The sequence below is a fragment of the Chionomys nivalis genome, chromosome 4 (assembly GCF_950005125.1).
Source record: "Chionomys nivalis chromosome 4, mChiNiv1.1, whole genome shotgun sequence".
In the NCBI taxonomy this organism is placed as follows: domain Eukaryota; kingdom Metazoa; phylum Chordata; class Mammalia; order Rodentia; family Cricetidae; genus Chionomys; species Chionomys nivalis.
This window is the reverse complement of record NC_080089.1, coordinates 87525735-87551220: the sequence shown is the minus strand read 5'-3', so window position 1 is coordinate 87551220 and position 25486 is coordinate 87525735. Positions and strand designations below refer to the sequence as shown.

At 47.5% G+C, this 25486-nt stretch overlaps 1 protein-coding gene across 1 annotated transcript; it reads right to left on the bottom strand.

Moving 5' to 3' along the window:
• Positions 1-1964: 1964 nt before the first annotated feature.
• On the bottom strand, positions 1965-23968 carry Ctsh (cathepsin H). Its single transcript, XM_057768382.1, has 12 exons — positions 23822-23968; positions 19384-19415; positions 18447-18552; positions 17466-17536; positions 14973-15077; positions 13142-13228; positions 12281-12336; positions 10853-10934; positions 9979-10047; positions 6769-6875; positions 3112-3237; positions 1965-2394 (listed from the first exon to the last, which is right to left on the bottom strand). Exons 1-12 carry the CDS (start codon positions 23904-23906, stop codon positions 2319-2321), a joined length of 1002 nt encoding a protein of 333 aa, XP_057624365.1. The 5' UTR covers positions 23907-23968; the 3' UTR covers positions 1965-2318.
• Positions 23969-25486: the final 1518 nt, after the last annotated feature.

Here is a 25486-nt window from a genome sequence, read left to right as displayed (position 1 = left end):
GGCAGGATCAGGGTATTTTTAGGAGAGATCACTGAGAAACCTGTACAGGTATTCCTTATAATCTGCAAGGACAAGGAATTGTGGAGCATGCCCATGGCTCCTTGAAAACACAACTTCAAAGGATAAAAACAGAAGAATCACCACATAATGCCTTAAGCTATGCACTTTTCATGCTAAATATCTTGAATATGGATGTCCATGAGCAATCTGCCACAGATAGATTTTGGCATGATGGCACCAAGGCGACCTTTGCTAAGGCAAAGTGAAAAAAACCCTTGCACTGGATTATGGAAAAGACCCGACCCTATATTAATTTGGGGTCGAGGATATGTTTGCGCTTTTCTCACAGGAAGAAAATAAAGCTGGAGGAGATGACTGCATATAAAGCAGAGGAGGACCAGCCCTGATGACATCGCAGCTGCTGATGACTCCAAAAGAGAAATGGAAAGAGGTTCCTGAACCCGCGATCCTGACCTCCTCATACCACCATGCTGCAGGCCAAGGAGATCGGTACCTGAATCACATCAACATGACTCCCAACATCATGCTGCAGTCTGACAAGGGAAAGAAGACTGTGGTGGGGGCTGGAGAGATGGCTCAGCGGTTAAGAGAACTGACTGTTCTTCCTGAGGACCCGAGTTCAATTCCCAGCACCCATATGGCAGCTCACAACTGTCTGAAGATCCAGTTCCAGGGGATCTGACACCTTCACACCAATGCACATAAAATAAAGTTAAATAAACCATAAAAAATTAAAAAAAAAAAAAGAAGACTGTGGTGACAACTGGTGATTCCTAGTTTTTTTATAGACTTGCTGCACAGACTTTCAGACCTAGTGAGTCCCTTTTACTTTGGAGCCAGACCAGAAACACAGACTGAACATTTGACTGTTTTATACTTTCAGACACAGAACTCAGATTGGCAGTGAGGTATTCAGTCTGCTGTTGAAATGTTGAGAGAACTTGAGAACTGAGACCTCAGTTTTCCCCTTAGGGAAAAAAGACTCATTACCAGCAGTGATCGAAGGCCCTCTTCTGATATGAGGAGGGTAGCCTAAGGGTTTTTGCTGCTGCTCAGAGACTGGGACAATTGCTTAAAAGCAGCATTGCATTTGAACTTTCACTCATTACAAAAACATTTTCCTGTCTTCGGGTTAGAATGGATTTAAGAGAATTGTGATTTGACAAATCGTGTTATCGTTTTGACCTGCTAATGCTTTAGTTCACTATAAGATGTTAATGATTAGAAACAGTTCAGAACTTGTCTAAGGAAAGCTTGACATTGCCAATGAATTCTTGAATTTAATATGTTTGATAAGACAAATTTAGGTTTTGATACAGCTGAATACTGTTAAGAAACACTCCAGACCAATTCAAAGTGGTCATTCCCCACCCTGGTGATCCTCCACTCCTTTAATTAGGAGATATTATAGCCATAGAAGTATGCATAGCACAAAGTATTGTCTGCTTGCTTATCATTAGCTAACCGCTGATGAACTCTCTTGACAAAAGCTTGGCTCAGAGATACAGAGCACAGAGGTAATTTCTCACATAACCGTTTGATTACAGAGGTGGGCAGTTAGTGACAGGTTTGAGCCTTCCCCTCCCCCCAGGCGCTGAAGATGTGGACTTGCATAGTTGGAATGCATATTCTGAGGACAGGTAATTCTGGGAAATGAGAAAGTGTTCACCTAAGGCAGATGAAATAATCTGTCCTGTTGCAAAAGCACAGGCTTTTTAAAAAGTTAAAATGGGAGGAATTGTGGAGGCCCAAAAATGTGATCCTATTTCCACCTGGACCAAAGGTCAGAGAGTTGGAACTTACGTCTATTCCTTCAAGGTTATTGCGCTTCTACCTCAAACAAAGTCCCACCTAGATTGAGATCAGAGAGTTCTGCACTCCCACCACACTCAACCAGTGATGCCTTCCCCTCCCAGGAGATGGAACAGAATGTCAGTTAGAGGTCCAGGCCCATCCCAGTGTTCACTGTGTCTTTATTGAATACACAACACATACAAGATTGTCACTGGAGCTCTCTCTATATGAAGAAAGCTGGAAAGAGAAGATTCTAGTCCATGTGGGTTTGAGTCAGTTCAAAACCACATTTAAGGCACATGGCCGGTGATGGCTGCCACATGGGTGGACTGGTTGCTGATGTTCTTCTTTCTCACTTAAAAGCTTTAGGCTTCTGGGTTCAGTGCAGGACTGAGGGAGCCCCTGGGTAGATTCCCCACAATTTCCTCCTGGTCAGGATGTCCACTGAAGGGCTGGCTGGCTCCTCACTTTGTCTGCCAACCAGTTGCCTTTGCAGCGTTGGCTTATACCTGAGGGATGGGGTAGGAGGCACAGGCAGCCAGGCCACACATGTTCTTCCCACGCTCAATAAGAAAGTACCTGGGCAGAGAGAAAGGATTGAGTCCTGACTAGTGGCATCCATACTACACAGCTTTCTAGAACGTTCTGCTGCAAACTAAGACATGACTCCAGGGATTTGGCCCTCTGAATTTATTCATAGAACAACTACCATGGGCTTATTTTATCAGTAGGAAATGACTGGCCTCCCTTTGTAACTCATTTCTTTCTTTTTCTCCTTGAATATTCTACTTCCCAGAATTGATGGAGGCTCCCTTCTTGCCTCTGTCTAGGTCCTCACATAGCACCCTACCAGTAGGACCTCCTAAAAATAAAACTCTCCTTTTTGGGTGTGTGTGTATCTGTCTGTCTGTCTCTCCATTCGTCCTGATTCAAAGAAGGGGCTGTCACTTATTGTAGCAAATTCATTGCTTTCATTTCTCAGACCCCTCCAGAGGTTGGTTTTGTCCCAGCAAAATGCTGAGGTCTGGCTGTTTCCAGCCTTCAGTTATAGACCCCATTAAACCAACTGATCTCCTATCTCCTGCAGAAGACTTGCTGGGACCCAGAATCCTATGAGGGGTCTTGCTAACAGGGCCTTGGCATGTGAAGTTCCATTTTCAGGTTCTTCTTTTCCTGGCCTGGCTAGGGCTTGCTGTCCAACTCCTTAGAAGCTGTAACTTTGAGGTGGTGTGCCTTACACTCAGGGGGCGCCTTTAGACCTGAACCACATGTGCCCCAGCAGTGGGACCTACTTACCCTTTATCTCCCCACTGGGTACCCCAAGAGTTTTTCACGATCCAGTAGGGTACTCCATCCTGCTCTCCATAGCCAACAGCCAGGACTGCATGGTTGACCTTATCTGGAGTTTGATGACAGGTAGTGCTGGAAATAGAAATGAATTTACAATGGTTTGTAGTGTAGGAAGGGTAAAGGCCAGGACTGTCACAAACAAGGGGTCTCTAGTGATGTAGAGGGATGCTTCCCATTGGACAGAGGGTGGTATGTTGGTTATCAATCAACCATGGCTCAACCATGATGGGAGAGAATGAGTTTCCTCAGTTCTAAGTGCTGGCAGTTTCCACATAGGACTGGCCACACTGCACAGTGGACACCTCTGACTCCCAACAAGAAGAGTAGCCCCCTGCTGCACTTCTGCAGGCAACAGTGTCCAGCTAGAATTCAACCCGCTGCTCTGCTGCCTCCACATTCCTTCTAAAAACTAACTTGTGCTTATGACAAATACGTTGGCTTGCCATTTAGCCTCCATGAAACATTCCATGACTTCAAGAAGACAAGCTATTAGCCACATATTGATTCAATGGACATGGAAAAAAGGCATAAGTCTTTTATCCCAGCACCAGGGAGGCAGAGGCAAGTGGATCTCTGATGTGGGATTCTCTTCTGTATGCTGTGATCATGTTTTATTGCAATTGGTTAATAAAGAAGCTGCTTTCGCCCAATGGCTTAACAGAGTAAAGCTAGGCAAAAAATCCAGAAATGTAAAGAGAGAGTAGGTGGAGTCAAGGAGATGCCATGTAGCCACCGAAGGAAAAAGTACCAGTAGGAACCTAGCGGAAACATGCTGGTAGGCCATGACCTTGTGATGATGCACAGATTAATAGAGATGGGTTAATTTAAGATATAAGAACTAGCTAAAAATATGCATAAGCTAATAGGCCAAGCAGTGTTTTAATTAATATGAGTTTCTGTGTGATTATTTTAGGTCTGGGTGACTGGGAAACGAATGAACAGTCTCTGCCAACAGAGCTCTGTGAGTTTGAGGCCAGCCAAACCCTGTCTTAAAAAAAAAACTAAAACCAAAACAAAACAAGCAAAAAATCCAAAGGCATATGGAAATTAAGTACACATGGAGCTGTCACCATTGTGTCAGGTACAGGGCAAGGTACTGGCCTACAGGCAGCAGGGCCCACTTTGCCCTTAGAAAGCTTTATTTGGCAGGGGGCAGTTGGGCAAAGAGGCTGCCCTGCAGTGGTCTGAGGGATGGGTCAGTGAGATAGGGGAGAGGACCCCCAAGGAGTGGTATCTAACCCAGGGGGATGGGAAGTAAAGAAGCTTCCTTGAGGAGCAGGGGATATACATGAAACTCTTAAGTTCTTCCACATGGCTGGATTGAGGGAATCAAGTAAAATGAGAAGAGACAAGTGGTATAGGAGGGTCTTCTGTTCATGTGTTGCTCTCATTGATTAATAAATAAAGAAACTGCCTTGGCCTTTTGATAGAGCAGAACTTAGGAGGCGGGGTAAACAGAACTGAATCCTGGGAGGAAGAAAGCAGAGTAAGAGAGAAGCCATGGATCCTGTGCCTGAGATGGATGCTGGTTAGAATCTTGCTGGTAGGCCATGACCTTGTGGTGATATGCAGATTAATAGAAATGGGTTAAACTAAAATGTAAGAGTTAGCCAATAAGAAACTAGAGCTACTGGGCCAAGCAGTGATTTAATTAATACAGTTTCTGTATGGTTATTTCAGGGCTAAGCTAGCAGGGTGGCCAGGAAGAACAAGCAGCCCTCTCCCTACAACATACAAGAAGGGAGGTTTGATGCCAGATGTGTGCAGAGAAAGAGGGGAGCAAAATTACCAAAGTCCCAAAGCCAAGTTAAGACCTTGGGTAATGGGAGCCTTGGGTATTTATACCCAAGTCATCATAGGGCTGGGGAGATGGCTTAGTCAATAAAGGCTTAGCACTCAAGTCTTGAAGATCTGAGTTCAGATTCTCAGCTTGCATGTAAAAAGCCAGCCTACTTTTGTAATCCCAGTGCTGGGAGGGGGAGATGACAGAATCCTGGAGCTCATTGGCCAGCCATCCTAGCTAAATCATTGAGCTCTAGGGTCAGTGAGAGACCGTCTCAAAAAATTCTTAAGAGAGTGACTGGGGAAGGCACCTTAAGTTGACTTCTGGCTTTCATATGCATGCACACTTGGACACACTCACATGAGTGTATCTTTTTTTGTTTGTTTGTTTCTTTTCAAGACAGTGTTTCTCTGTATAGGTCTGGCTATTCTGAAACTAGCTCTTGTAGACCAGGCTGGCCTCAAACTCACAGAGATCTGCCTGTCCCTGCCTCCCGAGTGCTTAGGATTAAAGGCACACACCGCCACCTCCCGGCTCAACACTCACATGAAAATATATACATACATACGTATATAGATATGTCTATAAATGTGTGTATATCTATATGCACACACATATACTTACACAGAAGTTTTTATGGCCAGAAAAGTGCTTCAGAAGGACTCTGGGTCCAAATGGAGGAGAGGCCAGGGAGTCTATTTATTGTAGGAGAGAGGGCTGTCTAGAACAAGCCAATGAGGAGGCATCTAGAGAAGATGATGATGGGTTGGAATAGGTAGGAGAGGAGAGTGAGCAGCCTATTGTGTCTCTGGCCTCTCCCGCAGCTGCAGCAGGGATGTGCGTCTGTTAACAGACACAGAGACCTTCGAGGAGTACTGGAGCTGGAGGATCGCAGGGTTGGAGGTCTCCATGACCACCCACGCTGAATTGGCAGGGGGCCATCAGATCTAAGCATACTAATAAATACTTGGAAGAGACGTGGTGGGCCATGGATATTCTTAGAAAATAGTTGGCTGTGGATTTACAGCTGAATCTAACAACTGCATAGAGGGATGAGGACAAAGCCCAGAAGAACATGAACATTCTAGAGTGGCTAGGCTAGAGAACAGAGAGCATGAAGGAGCCCAGAGAGCAGGGAGCAACTCGAGGGACTGACTCCTTGCTGAGCTCATTCCTGGCACCAAAGTGGCAGACTAAGAGGTGTGGGCACAAGAAATCCCATGGTAGACGTGCTAAGTGGAGCGTGGTATGGCTCAGCAATAGAGTGATTGCCTACTGTCCACAGGGCCCTGCGTGCTAAGGACTCTGGTGTTTGAGAACAGTTCCTTTTCCTTTCCCATATTCCACCTGAGCCTCTACCTCCTCAGTGCTGGAATCATAGGTGTGTACCATGTATGTGGTGCTAGAGACCGAACCCAGGGTGTGTGCATTCAAGGCAAGCACTCACCAAATGGCTACATCTCCAACCCTATCTCCAAATATTTGACTATGTTTTTGAACCTTAGTTTTCTTGACTGGATTCAGCCCTCTGTAGATGACTACAGAGCTGTGGGCATGGATTTTGGCCTTAGTCACGACTTAGCCACAACAGCTTGGCCTGTGGCATTCTTTGTGACCTTTTTTCTTTTTTTTTTTCTGGGGTGGAGACTTGATCCCTGACACTCAGAGCGACAAGAAGACTAATGGAGAGAACATATCCTAAGTCTCACGAATACAATCTAATTAAGAATCTAGGCTGAGCTGGAAGCCACGTGCTGGGTTTGAGGAGGCCCACACAGTCCTACGCACTGTCTCTTCTGACTGCCAGGTCCCCAACTTACCTGGAGTAAATTCCCTTTCGATACAGCATAAAATCTTCAGTCACCTCAAAGGCAAAGCTCACAGGGTTGTGTAGTGCCACAGCTTCCACCATTGCCTTCTCGTCATTCTGTGGACAGACAGAGGGTTGACAGACCTGCATGGTCCCTTCTACTGCCCTACCATACTTATGGCCTGTTGCCTCAAGGTAGGGGCTAGAGTTCTAGAGCCGTGCATGTGACCATGCGTACCAAAGCCCCTGGCACTCAGCAGTGACATAACCACTTTCTTATGTAGTGTTCCAGCAGCCTTTGGCTTGATTTTTGTTCACTTTTGAGACAGGGTCTTATGGAGTCCAGGCTGGCCTTTGTAACTGAGGATAAGCTAGGATTCCTCATTTGAAATGGATGCTATAAAGTAATCCCACCCTAGCTCAGAATGGATTATAATAAAGGGTTATTTATTTAGGGGTAGACTCACAGATCACAGTCCTCTGCACAAACGGAGAACAGGAACTGAGTCCAGCAGCAAGGGGAGAGAGAGCGCACAAGCTTTATGGCTGCATTTGTAGTATAAGAGACCACACCCAAGTGGGCTGCTATCTTAAAGGCTATTGGTGAAGGAGTTTCCACAGCACCCCATCTTCTTGCCTCCACCTCTCAAGTGCTAGAATTACAGACTAGTACTACCATGTCTGGCTCTGATAAATTAGCACTTGGTAGGCAGAGGCAGGTAGATTTGTGAGCTCAAGGCCACCCTGCTCTATATATTGAGTTCCAGGACAGCCAGAGGTGCAGAACAGAAAGACTGTCTCCAAAAAACAATCAAAATAAATATGCAGTGATGGAGATGGAACCTAGGCTCTTGAACTTGTTAGGCAAGGGTCCTATGCTTGTTATATGCCACCATGCCTGGGCTCTGTTGTGTTGGAGATCAAACCCAAGGGTCAAATCTTGCACATGCTGAACAAGCGCTCTAAGACCAATCCACACCTCTGGCCTATTTCAGTTTGTATCTGGTGTACAGTTCCTCCTCCCAAACTGAACTAGCTCCCCTGTGGCTACAGCCTTTGCCTCCACTTTCTGAGTGTCTGGGAATCTCTCCTTTGTCTCCCTCACGTATTTACACACAGCTCCGCCATTCATTGTCTCAGTCACGACTGACCATTGAAGCCAGGGACAGTGAAGAATGCAGAGGCCTCCACATCCAGGAGGAAGATAATCTAGGGAACACAGAGAGTACAAATCCACAAATAGGTAAAGACTTATACCACGATGGCAACAAGACCAGCCAAGGCTGTGGGCCCTTCTAAGTGGGACCTAGCACTTCTGTGGGGGAAGGCAGGCAGAAGGATGTCATGAGTAGCTTCTTGGAGGTGGTGAGAGAGCAGCAGCCAAAAGCATCTAGTATACTTCAGAAGCCTCCCTCCCAGGTTTTAAAATGCCCCAACTGGGGAAAACTGAAAGGGAGTTACAATGATGAGATGCTCGGGAGTGGGGAGGTTCAATGAGTGAAGACCAGAGCTTGGAGAAGGGAAGTAAAGGGCAGGAGGAGACAGCATCTCAGTGTGTCTTCCCTCAGGCAAGGGTTCCTTCTGAGTATGGTCAGAAGTCTTGGGAGCCCAGTATATCACATAAGGGCCTGAACCTCTGTGCCTGGCGCTGTTTCTACAGCTGTCCTTGTCCTGTCTGAGTGGGCTCTGCCGATGGTCCTGACAAGATTCAACCTGGGAAGTAGGCAAAGGGTGACCTTCACAGTGGAATACAGTGGCCCAGAGGACCAGTCTTGGTGGGTGTGTTAAAACTAGGTTCTTTTCAGGAGACGATAACAGTACAGGGTGTGGGCTGTGTTGCTGGAGTGATGAGCCTCAGTTCTGGAATGACATTTCTCAGTTCAAATCCAGCCTCACCTCCTAGCTCCTGGGTGCATTATTTAGCTCCTCTGAGACTTAGTTTTCTCATCTGTCAAATGAAGGTAATAACCAGTCATTTCGAGATAATGCCTGCCAGGTGGCTCTATAGTGCTTCTGATCACTCCAGACTGTTATTACTATGGAGAGCTTGGCATGCCTTTCAATTAGATGGCAGCTGCTGTCATTACATAAACTACATGTTTGTGTCCTGAATCTGTTTATGAGTACACGCCCCCTCACCTGCACACATCACAGAGGTTCCTTGCATCCTACACAGTCCTCCCAGACTCATGGGGGCAGCTGTAACTGCTCACATGCTCTCTTGAAAAAGCAGGTGGAACTGGGTGCTGGGGAATGCTGTCCTTCAGGTCTAACAGCCACTACCGTCCCAATCAGACTGGACTTGCTGATGTTCTCTTGTGGGAGGGGGAAGGGAGGGAGAGTCCTTAGACCCTCACCAGGGGTTCCAGCTTGTTCCTCCCTCCTGAGCCCCTGTCAAAGCTCAAAGAATATATAAAATTCTGTCCCAGCTGCAAGTGGTCCCTGCAGGTTCTAGTGTACACAAGAAGTGGCATGTTTATAACTCTGTGCCGCGATGGGAAGCTGTCATCTTCTCTAGGGTGGACCATTTTGGTGATATAGCTGCTTTGAGGTCACTCATGTTCCTGTACGTAAGCCCAGCAAACTCATGGGTTCACCGAGCTACCCATGAGTGCAGTGTGAATACTTTGGTCTGTTGTTGGTACCCTAGCTGGGGTGAGCAGGCCTCTCTATTAGTGCCTTAGCAGGAAAACTGAATGTGTTTCTCCAAGTACTCAAGGTGTGATGTAATTCGTTAGGGGTATGGTTTATCACTCTCTTGCCCTCAGCCTGAATGCTGATGTGAGGCCAACAACACGATACACCCAGCCCCACCTAAACCACAAACAGGTGACAGGAGGGAGTCATACTAAGCCCTTCAGTCTTGGGGATAACCATGACTGCAGCAAAACTTACCCTGACCTGACTGAGAAGCCTAGGCTCCTCATCTCACATGCTGACCTGCATGCTCCATCCTCTGGTGAGACAGTGGAGATTACCACTTGCATTTAAGACAAGAAAAGAGAACCAAGTGCAAAGCCTCATATGGGCTTGTACTTCAGAACGCAGGGCATCCTCTCTCAGTCCACGATTCCCTTCCTATCCTCCATCACACAGTCTTCATGGTGAGCAGGAGTCAGAGGTAACCCAGACTCCTCAGTGATGGACTACAACGAAGACCTGCTCTTGTGGCCTCCATATCAGAGCACATTCCGTAGCTAGAGATGGACCCAGTACTCACAAGTGTGATGTTGGCGACATCCTTGACAAATGCGATGGCTTTTTGGGGGTTGAACTTGCAGTGACCATCCTGTTCAGGGCAGCACAGGGAAGCGAATATAGATTAGAGATGCTTCGCCTGAGGCTGAGGTGCCACCCTCCTGGGAAGATTGATAGCGTTTTCTAAGCAGCCTGCATGCACGAGGGTCTTGCTCCAGAGAGGCTTAGAGGCATTCTTGTCCTCGAGGTGTTTAGAACCCAGGGGCAGGAGACAGTTCTGTGCTGTCTAGGACACGCATAGTGCTTGGTCAGAGCCCAAGGAAGGACCTGAGCCAGCCGAGGAAACTGAGAAAGAGAAGCCACGCTGGAACCTCTGTAGCAGGGTTAGAGGGACAGTCCAGGAAATAGTGCCAAACGGAGGCAGGCAGAGATTAAGTAATTGACAGAAATGGGGGGAAGGGACCTGGTTTCTGGGAGCTAGGAATTATGGGTACAATGATGGAAAAGACTGGCCTGTGGGGAGAGAGGAGATCCCAGGAGCCTCCATTGTGCTTTGACCAAGGTAGGTACATAGGCTGAGCTGCTCAGAGAGCCCCAGGGTGAGGCCAGCTAGGTGTTTCCTGAAGAAGGGAGACCAAACTCTGGACGGGGTGGTGACTCGCGGCGAACCAACAGAGTCAGGAAGGAACAAGGCAAGCTGAGTTGAGGTGGGAGGGTCCTGAAGAGGGGCATTCAGGAAAGACAGACGGTGTTACAGAGGCAGGAGTGATAAGAGGCCCTTGGTAAGAGCAGCGGGCACAAGCAACACCATGAGGAGGCCAGATTTGAATGGCAGCAGGGTGGAGGGGGATAAGGGTGAAATGAGAGGGGACACAGATGAGGCCCCCCACAGTTACCCTGCCTCTGTAAGGGTAGGTGTCTTCTCCCATGATGCCCTTGTTGTACAGGATGTACTCGAAGGCCTGGCTGGGGAGACCTCTGCAAGAAGGACACATGAGTAAGCCTGGGGTCATGGTCGGGCACATTTCAGTGGCAGAGGCCTGAGAGGTCTCTAGTGCTCTCCCTGGTCTCAGCCAATGGAGTCTGCACAAGGCACAAGTGCCCCTCTGTGGCAGAGAGCCCTGGATGCCAGGCCCCTGTCAGGAGACGCAGGCAGCCCCTCAGAGGGAGTCGCCGTCACCACAGTGCTATCTACAGCAGGCATCCCCATGGACTGTGTTCCACAGACACTCTGCCTGAGCCCTCATGGCAGCCCCAGACAGAGCTCCGAAAAGTGGGACACCATGCCCAGGGCACAACTGCAATTCAAACTTTAAAGATTCTAAAGGTAAATCCTTCCCATCTTCCTACCTCCCAAACAAAAATTGAACAAATTCCTCAGCAGACCCCACTCTGTCCAGCCCTTGCTCTTCTCCCTAGAACCTACGTTTCCACCTGACCTATGCCATGCTTGTGCATGGCTTACTCAACTCTGAGGAATGTCGCCTCTGTGTGGTCCGCTGTCTGTTGGGTCTCCTGTGCCTAGGTTCACAGGGGGATATGGTGGGCACCGGTACTTAGATGGAAAATGGATGTAATGTCATGAACCAAAGCAAACAGACTTCAAAAGGCAGTGGGACTCTAGTGCACCCAGGAGGCAGCCTTTTGCCACGGGCAGTGTGAAGTTGTACAGAGAGATGAAAAATGAGGGGCAACTAAGCCTGCTGTGGGTCCTGGGCAGGCTGTTGCATCAGCCCTGAGTCCTTGTGGACCCTGCTAGTCACTGCTGTCAGAGTAGAAGATGGTGCATGGGATGTCCCACAGAGGAGCAGTGAGGGCCAGGCTTGGCCTGATCAGGAAGTCAAGGCTAAGGACATAGAGTCCTAAGGGACTTTCTGCATATTATAGGCACAGAAACCCGAATAACCACATGAAACTCTCTCAGAGATCAGCTCACATGGGGAAAGAGAGGAGGGCTAATGTCACTGTGAAAACGGGAGTTAGTGACTTATTGAGACGATGGCCCAGAAGCTGGTCCTGCACAGCGTTATGCATGGGCACATTTCCATATCTCATAAGGCTCTCAGGGGCCAGTCAGCTCTCCACATGTGAATCCGGGCTTTGGAGGGGGATGTATTTGCTCCCCTATCTATTCTTTTGGCCATTTGTCCAGATGCTGAGGATAGGGCTGGGTGACATCTTGGGAAGAGGCTGGATTCAGCCCATAACCTTCAAGCTCTGAGACCCTTTAATTCTACCCATAGGATGATTCTAGCAGCCACTGACCCTGATAACAGCAAATGGGGGAGAGGAGAAGGGGTAGACTCTCCCACTCTGGAACATACCCTTGGCAGCCATGATTGTTGAAGTTCTGGGCACAGTCCACCAGCTGCTGCTCAGCCTACAGCAAGAAGCACAGAGTCAGTGAGGAGATGGCTGAGAGGCCAGGGAGGAGCTGCTGAGAGGCCAGGGAGGTGTTGCTGTGAAGTGTCAGTTCTCCCTAGCTCATTCACATTCGTGATCTAATTGGTGTTGTGTGGCAATGACCCTGTAAGGTCCCCCGGGGACAAGGCCATCTCTGTATATCCCAGAATGTCTCTCCTGCAGCTGGCACATGTTGGGAGGGGCTCAAAATGACCTGGCTGCAAAGCAGTTGAAAGGGTGTGACTAGGCCCTCCTATAGGGGTGGACACAGTACAAACTGTGCATCTCACAGTGTATGCTAGAGGGAGAGGGTCAGGCCCAGAGACACTGCTCCCTAACTCCTCAACCCAGGCTCTCATGGCCTTGCTCGACTCTCCCTCTTCCCTACACAGTGGGACAGTTCCTTCACAGTGTCCCCCTTCCCGTGGGGGTTAGTGGATAGACACATAGGCCCTAGCTCTTTCATGCATGGGAAGGGGCACAGCTCCCCGAAGGGGTGTCTCGCAGGCAGTTTCTACTGTCCAGAGAGCTTGGTGAAGTACTAGGCTGAAAAACTGAGGCTGTGGGTACATCCACTCAGGAAGGAGCCCTTGGGGAGTTTCTTCACTCTCATTCTTTCTGGGAAACCCATCAGTTGAGATTCCCAGGCTAAATGTCCTCAGGATTGGGACATGAGATCCAATAGAAATAGAAATCTTGGCTAACACTGTGAATGAGCCTGGAGGTTCAGGCCTAGGGGCGAGAGGCGGTCTGTAGGAAATGGCCTATGGCTGACATCTTACCAAAGACAGCATCTTCCCGGTGGCGATAGCCACAGCAGACTCCAGGGCACCCGTGGTGGAGAAGGTCCAGCAGCTGCCACAGGACCCCTAGAGAGGACACATAGGCAGAGGGAGTCAATGAATGTGCCCTCATGATACAGCTCCATTCACCAGTGTGGCAACGTTGGTCCCTGAATGCCTTTGCCCTTTCTAAGCCCCCACTAGCAGATCTGTCTACGCTGCCCTGCACAGGCTCAGGAGGCTGGTATCCTTCCTCTGGACGCAACCACTGAAGCTCCTCAAGGAAGATCTGGTCAAAAGGACGCGTAGAGGGTCAAAGAGAATGCTTTATCACAATGAAGGCAATTGCAGGCCCCGTGGGAGGAAGCAGAACGGGCACTTGGACAGGGACCTGGGTTTTTGGTTTTTGTGGTTTTTGTCTTCCATATTCCACTCTTTAAATGTCTCTTAAATTCCTTCCTCAAAGGCCAAACTCACCATGTAGCTGAGACTACCCTTGAATTTGAGATCCTCCTGCCCCAGCAGGGATTGCAGGAGAGTGGCAGAGACCTGGTTTTGAGTCCCCTCTAGTTTATCTTGGTTCTCGAGCTAGCTATCCACTTTCTCCCCCTGTACAGTTACATCATTTCAAGGGGGCTTTCAGAGCTAACGTGGGGTACTATGACCACTGTCTGTCACCATGGAGTAGCCACAGTAAGACGTCACATGCACCCCTGAGTAATAGCCTTGATCCTATCCCAGGTGGTCAGGCCTGTCTGGTGGCCTAGGGTCCCAATAAGAGGAGAACTCGGCACCATCGGCTTCCCACCTGCCCAGAGAGTAGGCTTAGGGTTCCATGCTTTGAATCGCCATGAGACTCTACAGGGCCTGCACACTGTGTTTGGGTCACTATTGCCCTTCACTTTTCCTGCTGAGGCAGAAGCTTGCTCTGCTCCCTCGGAATGCAGTTTACACATCCAGTTAACCTGGCAGACTCCCAGCTGTGCTGAGCCTGCGAAGCCGTGGGGGCTGTGCACGTGTCTTTTGTGCCACATGACTCTCATAAAAAAGCCTTGCCTCTTGTGGATAGTTTCACAAGAAAGCCAGGAGTTTCTAGGAAGGCAACCTTAACCTCGGTTTCCTAGAATGGTGAGGTCAGCATCTTTGAGAAGTCTGCTCTGGTGCCATTTTGAGGGGGAGGGAGCAGAGTGCAGTGGGAACAGCAGAACATGGGGTCCTTCAGAAGAGAGAACAGAGCACTAAATCTCCCAGAATCAGGGGGAAAGGCAGGCACCTGGCTAAGTCTCCTATGCCCTGCAGAGGGCTCTCTGACAATAAAGACCGCCTACACACACACACACACACACACACACACACACACACACACACACACACATGCTAAGTCCAGAGCATGCAAATGAGAGATGCTGGGCTCAGTTACTCATCACTAACCACTCGGAACCACTAGAGTACCTGCACCCTGGGGCCCTGAGGAGGGTCTGAGGGATGGGAGGAAAAGATGCTTTCTGGGCACAAAAGGTCCTGGTGTTTGGACTCGGAGGGCTCAGGGAATGTGTTTTGAACAACTCAGAAGGACAGACCTGGAAGTTCTGGGAGGATTTGGGCCAGTGTGCAGAGAAAGAAGGCAGGGCCATTTTCATCCTCCAGAGCTGCCAAACCTTAAAGCAACGACATCCAAAGTCTTGCAGAAGAGAGAACGGGAGAGACGAAGGGAAAAGGCAGAAATAAGGATAAGCGGCTTGCAAAGGTGCTGTGAGCGTCTGAGTTCTGCATCCTAGCGCGCTGTCAAACAGCTGTTTTGGCAGGAACATGTGTGGACTGCCATGCATACCTGATTTTTTACTGCTGAGACAAAGTTTCCTTTCTTCCGCCAATCCATGGAGGAGGGGTAGGGGCCAGTACCACGGAGGTAGTTACTTTTGGTGGCTGAACAATTCTGAAACAACCAAATACATTATTTTTAAGGAAAATATAATTAAAATAGAATTTTAAAAGGGTCTGAGGAGTCTGGGGAGATGGTTCAGTGGGTAAAGTGCTTGCTGTACACAAATAAGGACCTGAGTCCTCACAGCTGTCTGACTTTGTAACCACAGTACTGGGGGTGGGGACCAGAGAGCAGATACTAGGGACTTGATGATCAGTTAGCCTAGCCAAAGGATGAGCTCCAGGTAAAGATAGAAGCTTGGGTGTGGTGGCACCTGCCTTTAATCCTAGCACCCAGAGGCAGAGGCAAGTGGGTTATCGTGAGTTCAAGGCTAGCCTAGTTTACATAAAGAGTTTGAGACTGGCCAGGGCTACCTAATGAGATCTTGCCTGGGGAAAAAAAAAAAAAAAAGTGATGGGACCAGAGAGATGACTCAGCATTGAGCAGTTAAGGACACTTGCTCTTCTTTTTGAAGACCCCGGCTTGGTTCCCATCACCCACATCACGTGACTTACAACTATAATTTCAACTTCAGGGGAAAGACACAAATACATGTACAACTAATTACATAAAAAAATAAATAATAAAAAATAAGGTGGAGGGCATCAGAGGAAAATAGGGATAATAACCTGTGGCCTCCTCATGTGCACATGTCTATGTGTAGGCAAATGTGCTCACACATGCACCCACCACACACACATACACTATACATATGAATATACCACACAATACACCATACACATATATACCATATCACATACATCACACACATGTATCCACCACACATGTGTATCAACCATACACGCATACACCCTATACACATACATCATACACATATACATCATACACATATACACCATGCTGTGCATCTACCACACATGTATCAACCATACACACATACACCACACACATATACCATACCCAAATGCATATATATTACACACATACATCATATACATATGCACCATACACATATACACTGTACACACATGCATCATACACATGCATCCACCACACATGTGCATCCACCATATACATGCATATACCACTTATTAAGTCTCAAACCCTGGGACAAATGACTGAGGTGCTTATTTAACATTCAAGCAGACCTGGCTGCCAGGTTCTCCTAGTATCCCTCAGTCCCTACTTATTACAGGGTGTGGCTGGCATAACCTGCCCTCCACCCTGAATTCTCCAGCCCAGGGACTGGACTGTTCTTCCCCCAGAGGCTCTTCCCTACATAATTCAGTCATTTGGGCTACCTACCCTCTTTCTTACCGTTTGCCCTCTTGGTTGCTGCACTTGGTTTCCCTCTCTTCTTTCCCTTAACCGCTAAGCCATCTCTCCAGCCCTATCTATGCTCTTGCTCTTATCTACAATACATTTTCAGCTCCACCATACCTAGGAGCAGTCAAGTCCTTCCTTTTTATTTTATTTTCATTCACCACACATACCATATACATAGACTGCACAATACATACACCACACACATATGCATCAACCACACAAATGCATATACACCACATACATTTAAGCATACATTCAAGCACACATGCACACACACGTACCAAAGGGGATGAGAAATGAAAATCTGGTCACACATTCACAGTCCCAGCACTTTTGAAGTAGGTGTGGGAGGATCAGGAGTTCAAGCCTTGGTTACACATCAAGATCCAGGCCAGCCTAGCCTCCAAAAAAACCTTATCACAAAAAAAAAAAAAAAAAAAAGTCTATCTGAAATTCATCTTTAACTGGGGACCTATATTTTATCTTATCTGCTACTTCTCAATCATGGGTTCCTGTTGTTAAGGCCAGAGCCCGGGACTAAGGACCTGCTGAGAGATGGATCCTTCTGCTCTTTCCAGGAATATTCTGGGACACCCCTAGGCATGGCTGGGGATAGGACTGAATCTAGCTGGAAACACAGCAGGCTTAATGTTTATTTCACGGGTGCAGACAAAATTATCCAGATTGATTTGCAAGGAACTGCTGTGGAATAATGGTCTTATACACTGTAAAGATTTGTTGCTTATATTGCTTTAATAAAACGCTGATTGGCCAGTAGCCAGGCAGGAAGTATAGGTGGACTGACCAGGCAAGAAGTACAGGTGGGGTGACCAGAACAGAAGAATTCTGGGAAGAGGAAAGACTCAGTCTGCAGTTGTCACCCAGACACAGAGGAGGCAAGATGAAAATGCCTCGCTGATAAAAGGTACTAAGCCACGTGGCTGACACAGACAAGAATTATGGGTTAATGTAGGATATAAGAGTTAATAAGAAGCCTAAGCTAATAAGCCAACCAGTTTATGATTAATGTAGACCTCTGCATGTTTCTCTGGGACTAAACGGCTGTGGGACCAGGCGGGACAGAAATCTCTACCAACAAGGAACTACACCAACCTGAGGCTCTGACCAGAGATATTTGCGTTTTATTTCAGCAAAGCTCATGTCTGAAAACTGGTTCAATCCCACTGAAAAAGAGAAGGGAAAACAAACCAAGCAAAACTACATGAAACAGAGACCACAATGAATTGATAAAAAACAAGTAAAAAAAGCAACATGTTTGCCCATGTTCTAGTTAGAGCCGCTACAACTTGGCTCCTCAAAATTCCGTATTTCATATGATTCAATAGGAAGGCCAAATGACACTGTGCCTCAGAGCTGCTCAGGCCAACAGAGGCACCCCAGAGTTGGTGGATGCAGCGATCTGAGGTACAGCCCAGGCCCCCGCTGTCTTAGATTCCCACTGGTAAAACGGATGAGTACCCAGGTAAAGAGCCGCCATACCTGTGTAGCGTCTTCCCACCCTCCCCGCCATCCAGCCTTCACTGCAACCCAGCCAGTTCCATACTGTCATGTCCTCTGTAAGTTACTAGCACCATGCAGGAATGGCAGCTCATGCTTGCTGCTCAGAGACCCTTTAGCTGAGCTGTCATTTCTCAGCAACTGCAGTGGTCATGCTAGATGTGTTTCTAGTGACCCTCACCTGGAATGAAACTGGGTGACTCCAGAGACTGCTCATGGGCTCAGAACAGTCTGAGAGTCGAGGTCTCGCAGCAACCTAAACAGATTTAGGTTGTACGTAGTGCACCCTCAGAGGGCAAGAGGGGGGTTGGAGGGGCAGAGCTCCTCTAGAATCTTTTGTAGACTTCACAACTTCCACGGAGGGTTGCCAGTACTGTCTAAATTTATTTCCTTTCCAGAGCTATTATCCAAGGTTCACCAAAGACATTCTTGGAGTCTGAGCCCTGGCTCTCTACGCCCAGTATTCCTGAGAGGACCCTTTCACCAGCCAGTGCCACTAATTATTTTCATTCCAGAGCTGAGATGTTCCCACCCCTCCTTCTCTCAGAGGCCTGGGGGAAAGGGGCTCCCCAGTACTTTTAAATGTGTGATTCCTCTGGTTGTGGGCTTGTATCTTCCTCCAGTTGTTTGTGAACGTATGCAGTCTGTAGTTGTACTCCACGGAGCTGTACGTCTTCTGGTGCTAAAACAAAACACAGCAGCAACAAGTCATGAGAACAGGTGAAGCTTACCAGAGGGAGTCTTTCTAGAGATCCCCTACTGCCCAAGATTCCTCCACGGTGTCATGTATGTATGTAGGCTGACCTAATGTCCCTAGACAAGATGGTCATGAACATCCTACCTCCACTTCTCAAGTGCTGAGATTACAGGCATATGTCACCATGCCTGGGTTACATGGGGCTGAGGATCAAGGCAGAGTGCATGCTAGGCAAGCATGCTACCTACCGAGCTGCATCCCCATCCCATGGGTGTTTTCATTCTGTCTCTCTCAGGACAGATCTACAGTTAGATGGGGCTCCGTTCTTGTTCTCTACTGACACTATCAGGAAGTTACAAAGCAATCCTTTATGTTCAGGGACCTGTGGCCAGAGTGAAGACCATGCACTGTCATGACATCCGTTAAGAGTTCAAGAGATCCTGTTGAGGAGACCTGCCAAGCTCAGGTGGCTCATAGCTGAGCCAAGTGTATGGCAGAACCCATCATTTTCAAAACTGCACATGCTACTGTTCTCAACAAATTCTGCAGCCACTGTATAAAGTGCTCCAAATACAAATTCCAACAATGAAGCAAAGGCATGAAAGTCTTCTGCCAGGCTCCTCCCTGGACACCACTATTTGGAAGTTTATTTCACGGTGCTCTGCCTAGAGCTTGGTCAGTTTGAAGCATGGAAAGACCCAGGACAGAATAAGGTTGGAAAATCCCTCTCTTTTGTCTCAAATCTGACACAATTCAGTTTGCAAACAGGAAGCTTTGTGACAAGAGAAACTACAAAAGAAGAAGTAGGCCACTGACCTGTGTCATCCATGACTTAAAGTGAAACTTTTCTGTGAAAAAAAAAAAAAAAGAAAAAGAATTAGGTCCGCGTGTGCCTTGTGATCATGTTGAGTCTATAGCTAAATAGGGCACTAAAGAACTGACTTGCATTTTATTTCATTTATTTATTAATTTTTATTTTTTATATTACTATTATTTGATGCAGGGTCTCACTCTGTAGACTTGGCAGGCCTCATGGAGATCTGCCTGCCTCTGTCGTAAAGTGCTAGAATTAAAGGTATGTCACCAGATCCAGTTGATTTCATTTGCAAAATATCAAAGATGAGGTTGATGTGGGTTAGCTATTGCTTGAGTACAAAAAAGGAACTCAAACCCTTTCTGCTTTTTTACCACAAGAAATTTTAGGAAACTGCTATTTCTATGTGGTATATGGGGTAGGTGTGCACCCATATGCCTGTATGAAGGCCATAGATTGGATTTGGATAGCATTATCTAACTTTCTCCACTTTCCTTCTGGAGACAGAGTGTTTGGAACAACCCGAAGCTCAGTCATTTGGCTATACAGGCTGTCCCAAAAGCTCTGGGGTCCTTCTGTTTCTGCCTCCCAGCACTGGGGCTACAGGTGTGTGCCCCCAAACCTGGCTTTTTGGTGTGGGTGCTAGGGATCAGAACTCAGGTCCTTATACTTGTATCATAAGCACTTTACCCATTGAGCACCCCCACCAGGTGTGTGTGTGTGTGCGCGTGCGCGCGCGCGCGCGCGCGTGCGCATATGCTCATCAGAGGACAGCTTTTGGGAGTTGGTTCTTTCCTTTTACTGTGTGAATCACACAGAGCCCAGGTCCCCAGGCTGGGTGGTAACTGTCTGTAGAAGCAGAGATAGCCAAGGTACAGGCTTCCAGCTTCCATGAGCTATCTCCCGTGCTGCGGGGAGGGCGACCTGAGGTGATGTAGCTGTCTTTGAGTTATTTCTATTTCTTTAACTACCCCTTCACACACAATCCAGGAAATAATCCCAGTAAAATTTATTGGTTCATCAAGTTGGACTTTGGTGGCATTCTTACTTTGATCTATCATTGGTTCCCTATCAGGGATGAGTAGATGTGGTTTGGTTTTGTTTTTTGTTTCTTTATTTTGGTTTTTCAAGACAGGGTGTCTCTGTGTAAGAGCCCTGGATGTCCTGGCACTCACTTTGTAGACCAGACTGGCTTCGAACTCACAGAGATCCACCTGTGTCTGCCTTCTGAGTATTGGGCTTAAACGTGTGCACCACCACTGCTTGGCATAGAGTTTTTTTTTTTTTTTTTTCATGTCTACCTAGGAATACAAGTTTTTGGGATGCTGGGAATATTTTATTGCACATGATTTAGAATTTCCATCTTAAACTTAAATAGCTGCAAAAATGTATTCTAATGTATGGTAAATGTTTAACATTTTTATTTTTTACAGTGTGTGTATATGTGTACATGAGCATACCATGGTATGATTGTCGTGGTCAGAGGACAATGTTCAGAAGCATGTTCTTGCCTTCCACCATGTGGATTCTGGGAATTGAACTCAAGGTGTTAGACCTAGTAGCAAGCACCTTGTCTCTTTGAACCATCTCACAGGCCACTTGCGTTAAATATTGACATTTGAAAATAAGACCATTGGGCTAGGGAGATGGCCGAGCAGTTAAGGCACTGACTGTGAAAGCAAGAGGACTAGAGTTTGGATGCCCAGAACCTTCTAAATGCAGTGGTGCATGTAATTAAATACATGTGATTGGCCTGTAATTCCAGTCTGGGGTGGCAGAGGGCAGATGCCCAGAGTGTGTCCAGTAACACTGGCCAACTGGTTTGATTGGTAGACCCTGCTTCAGTGAATAAGGAAGAAGAACAATCAAGGAAGATTTATATATTAACCTTGGGCTTACACACACACCTGTTCACATGCTTGTCTACATATGAGAACATACATAATACATGTATTTACTGCCTCCCATACAAACACAGCGTTGGATAGCTTGCTGATCACGGAGGCACAAGCTTGCTAATCTAGCACTTGGGAAGCCGAGGAAAAAGGATCTGGAGGAGTTCAAGGGAAGCCTGGACTACATAAAAGACCCTACCTCAAAACACCACCCCCAGAGCAACAACAAAAGAGTTCAATATTACATATTTTTTCCTCCTTGAACGCCTATCTTTCTGTCCCACAGAATTTTAGCCTAAGGGAGAACATTTATATTAACTCATCCTATATCCTTTTCTACAACAACAAGGCTTCTTAAACTTAAAAAAATTATTCTAGACTGAGCAGCAGTAACGATAATTATTATGAAGACCTTGCCTAATTTTTTCCAAACTTATTTTACACTATGAAAAGTCATCATTAAACCTAACAAAGTAAAACCTGAGTGGAAATACATCTTTGAATGTGTGATTAGGACAGTGGATGGCTATATACCCCAGGCTAGTCCTGAACTCACAATCTCCATGCGGTTGGCTCTCTGAGTACTGGGATTACAGGCCAGCATCACAACACCTGGTCCAATGGGCAGTTTTGAACTAAAGGGTCTAGACTGATTCTCTGACACCATCTGCCTCTGGATCATTTGGAATAGCTCCACATTGCCCCAGGGATCCCCAGGGACCCCTCCAGTACAGCAATGTGAAGGTCACTGCTGTGTGGCATTTACAGCTCAATCCACGAGCAGCAGACCCACTCTGGCAGCTAAACCAGGACCTTTTCTCTCGGGAAGAAAAAGTGTAGTTCCTCAAGGCAGGTCCCCAGGCTCAGAGAATTCCAAACCCTCGTTAAGGGCCTGCTGTGCCTGAAGCCTTCAGAGAAGACAAACCCCAGCACAGACCAGGCTCTGCAGCAGCAGAAGTTGATGGCTGTGTCTCCTGTGGGGTTTTCAAACCAATGAAGAGAAGAGAAAGCCCCAGAATTTCTCAAAGAGGGTTGGTGGATGAGAACACAGATGACCTTAGGTGAACCTCAAATCCATCCTAAACTTACTATGACTGTTCATTTCATTAATTAGTTAATTTTTTATATGTGTATGTGTGTACAGAATGTGTGCAGTATACGGGTACACTGTATAAGATTGGAGAGGTCACGTTGTCCCCATCACTCTCCACTTTACTGAGGCAGGTGTCTCGAGCTGAGCTTGGAGCTTGCAGTAATCTCGCTAGTCTGCTTACCCCAGAGTCCCCCACCATTGCCCTACGCACAGCCATTACATGCAGCTGCCGTGCCTGGGTAGCTTTTTCATAGTTCCGGGGATCAGAACTTTGGCTCTCAGGCTTGTATACCAAGTGCTTTTCTGACCGAGCTAGCTCTCTAAAAGGAATGTTTTTATGACTAGGGCATGGCACATGCTTGGGGGAAAGAGTACTTGGCAGGGGCGGGGGGGATAGAGGCAAGAAGGTCAGGAGTTCATGCTCATCTTTGGCTAGCAGTGCGTTAGAAACAGAACAAAGAGAACCAAAAAAGGGTGGAGGGGAATCACAAGGTCCCATCCCTCGGCTATTAAGAGTTACTGTAGCATCTGATAAGGTGCCTGTGTTTCTATAAATAACCTTAATAAAACCCATAGAGTCACATAGAGATTTAAAGTGGGAAAGGGAGAGAGAAAAGAAAAGGGACAAGCTGGCAAGAAGAAGGAAGTGGGAGGGGAACAATAGAGGGTAATGAATGCTAAAGTATGATTAGAGTATGTTAAATACATGTATGAAAACATTATAATGAAACCCATCATTATGTTTGATTAATATATGCTAATAAAATCACTAACAAAAAGAAAGTATAGTTTTTATGTTCTAGGAAACCACACTCTTGAGCCAAGGGTTTTGTTTTGACTGAAGGACTCTTTACACTTGAATGGTTGGCAGGCCGGGTGTGTGTGTGTGTGTGTGTGTGTGTGTGTGTAAGAACAGCTGCACCTGAAACTCATTTAACTACTAACTTTACTGTCCATAAATAAACATCTATTAGAACAAGCTACCTGGGGCTGCTTTTGTCCCTGGGCCTTGCTACAGAGACCAGCGCTGTACAGAACCAAAATATCTGCCAAGTTAGGGCTACTTTTCTGATCCAGCTCTCAGTGCACACCACACACACTAGGGTTGAAACTGCTGTGGGCACAGTGTGTTCCTCAGGGCAGGGAGTATACACCAGCATGCCACAGACTAACAACCAAGGCAGGGAGATCCCTGGGGGCAAAGTCCACGGAAAGAGCCGGAACAGGCTGGGATGTCTTGTGACAGGGCAAAAAAGTTCTGCGTTCCCAGCTGTCCCAGCTGGAGGGCAGAAAAAGCTGAGGGCTGCTGTATCGTGGCCTGGACAAGACAGGCTCGGGGGCCCCCACGGGCCTGTCTCTCGGATCAGGGTCCCCCGAAACCACCCCAGCTCCCTGTTCTTCCTCCGGTGCCCGGTGCCCCCAGAGCCCTGAGCCCCGCTTTCTCCCACGTACCTATGGCGTTCACGGTCAGCTCAGCGGTGGCCCGGGCACTCAGCAGCCATGCCCCGGCGCACAGCAGCGACAGCGCGGCCCACATCGCGGCGCTCAATGCCTGGCCCGGTGGAGCGACCTGGGAGCCCAGCCGGCGGGAGGGAGGTGGGGCGACGCCAGCCTCCGCCCTGGAGACACTGGTTACTTCCCCGCCCCCTCCCTCCTCTGCGCTCCTGGAAGGGCACGAGCCTGGGCCTGATGATGGCTGGTCTCCTCGTCAAGTGGAAGGGATGCTCAGTCCCCTGTATACTTTATCTCCGGAAACCCCATCTTTATGGGGGTTAGTTAACCATAGCTCCTTGGCCTTCCCCAGGGCTTGGAATACAGGAACAAGAAGGCTGTTCCGACTGCTCCCAACAGACTTCTGGGTTTGTTTTGAGGAAATCACACTGTACCTACTTGGCCATTTTCTTTCTTTTTCTTTTTTTCTTTTTCTTTCTTTCTTTCTTTCTTCTTTTTTTTTTTTTTTTGGCTAAAGGAGGAAATGGACACATTTAAGGTCTTCATAGGAAATAAACAGACAAAGCACGTTTTGTTTTATTTATTTATTTATTAAAGATTTCTGCCTCCTCCCCACCACCACCTCCCATTTCCCTCCCCCTCCCCCAATCAAGTCCCCCTCCCTCGTCAGCCCGAAGAGCAATCAGGGTTCCCTGCCCTGTGGGAAGTCCAAGGACCACCCACCTCCATCCTGGTCTAGTAAGGTGAGCATCCAAACTGCCTAGGCTCCCACAAAGCCAGTACGGACAAAGCACGTTTTGAACTAAGGAGCCCTTGTCAGGATTCCTCTGAAGGAGAAAAGGGAATTTATCCATTTATCCAACACAACAGCAGGCCTGGCACCCATGGACTCCGGGTTATCCCCACTTGTATCTATTGCATCATTGCCCTGCCAAATGGTGTTTTTGTTTTTTTTTTGTTTTGTTTTGTTTTTTTTTTTCTATTTTACAAATGGGGAAACTGAACGCTTATTAATAGAAGACACTAGTTTTCCCCACAGGCAGTCTGAGCATTTTTTTTTTTTCAAGACAGGCTTTCTCTGTGTAGTCCTGGCTGTCCTGGAACTCACTCTGTAGACCAGGCTGGCCTCAAAGCCACAGAGATCCGCCTGCCTCTGCCTCCCAAGAGCTGGGATTAAAGGCGTGCGCCACCCCTGCAGGGTCACTGTAGCATTAAGACTGCCTCTGAGGCAATTCTATCTTAGAACCTCCCGTGTAGCCCAGGCTGTCCTGGAATTCGTAATTTTCCTGCTTCAGCCTCCTGAACTTTCTTCCCCTGAACGCCTTTGGTCAGACTCTGCCTTTCAGGTTCCAGGGGAACAGATTCCAGGAGTTGGTTTAAAAACAAAAAAAGGTTTGGTCTAGTGCAACAGTCCTCAACCTGTGGGCTGTGACCCTTTTGGAGGGTCAAATGGCCCTTTGAAGGGGCTCACCTAAGGCCATCACAAAACAGGTATTTTCATTATGACTCATAACAGTGGCAAAATTACAGTTAAGAAGTAGCAATGAAAATAATTTTATGACTGGGGTACTGTATAAAAGGGTCACAGCATTAGGAACGCTGAGAACCACTGGCTTAGTGTGTCTGACCAGTTCTCAGAAGTCTATTTAAGGAGCCTCAGGGCTA

Bases quoted from the DNA above. Each gene is read 5' to 3' on its own strand.
- Ctsh (XM_057768382.1), bottom strand. From the start codon at position 23,906: ATGTGGGCCGCGCTGTCGCTGCTGTGCGCCGGGGCATGGCTGCTGAGT. The intron at 19,416-23,821 runs GTACGTGGGAGA...TTTTTTTCACAG, and splicing joins GCTGACCGTGAACGCCATAG to AAAAGTTTCACTTTAAGTCA. The intron at 3,238-6,768 runs GTAAGTTGGGGA...TTCTATTTCCAG, and splicing joins CGAAAGGGAATTTACTCCAG to CACTACCTGTCATCAAACTC.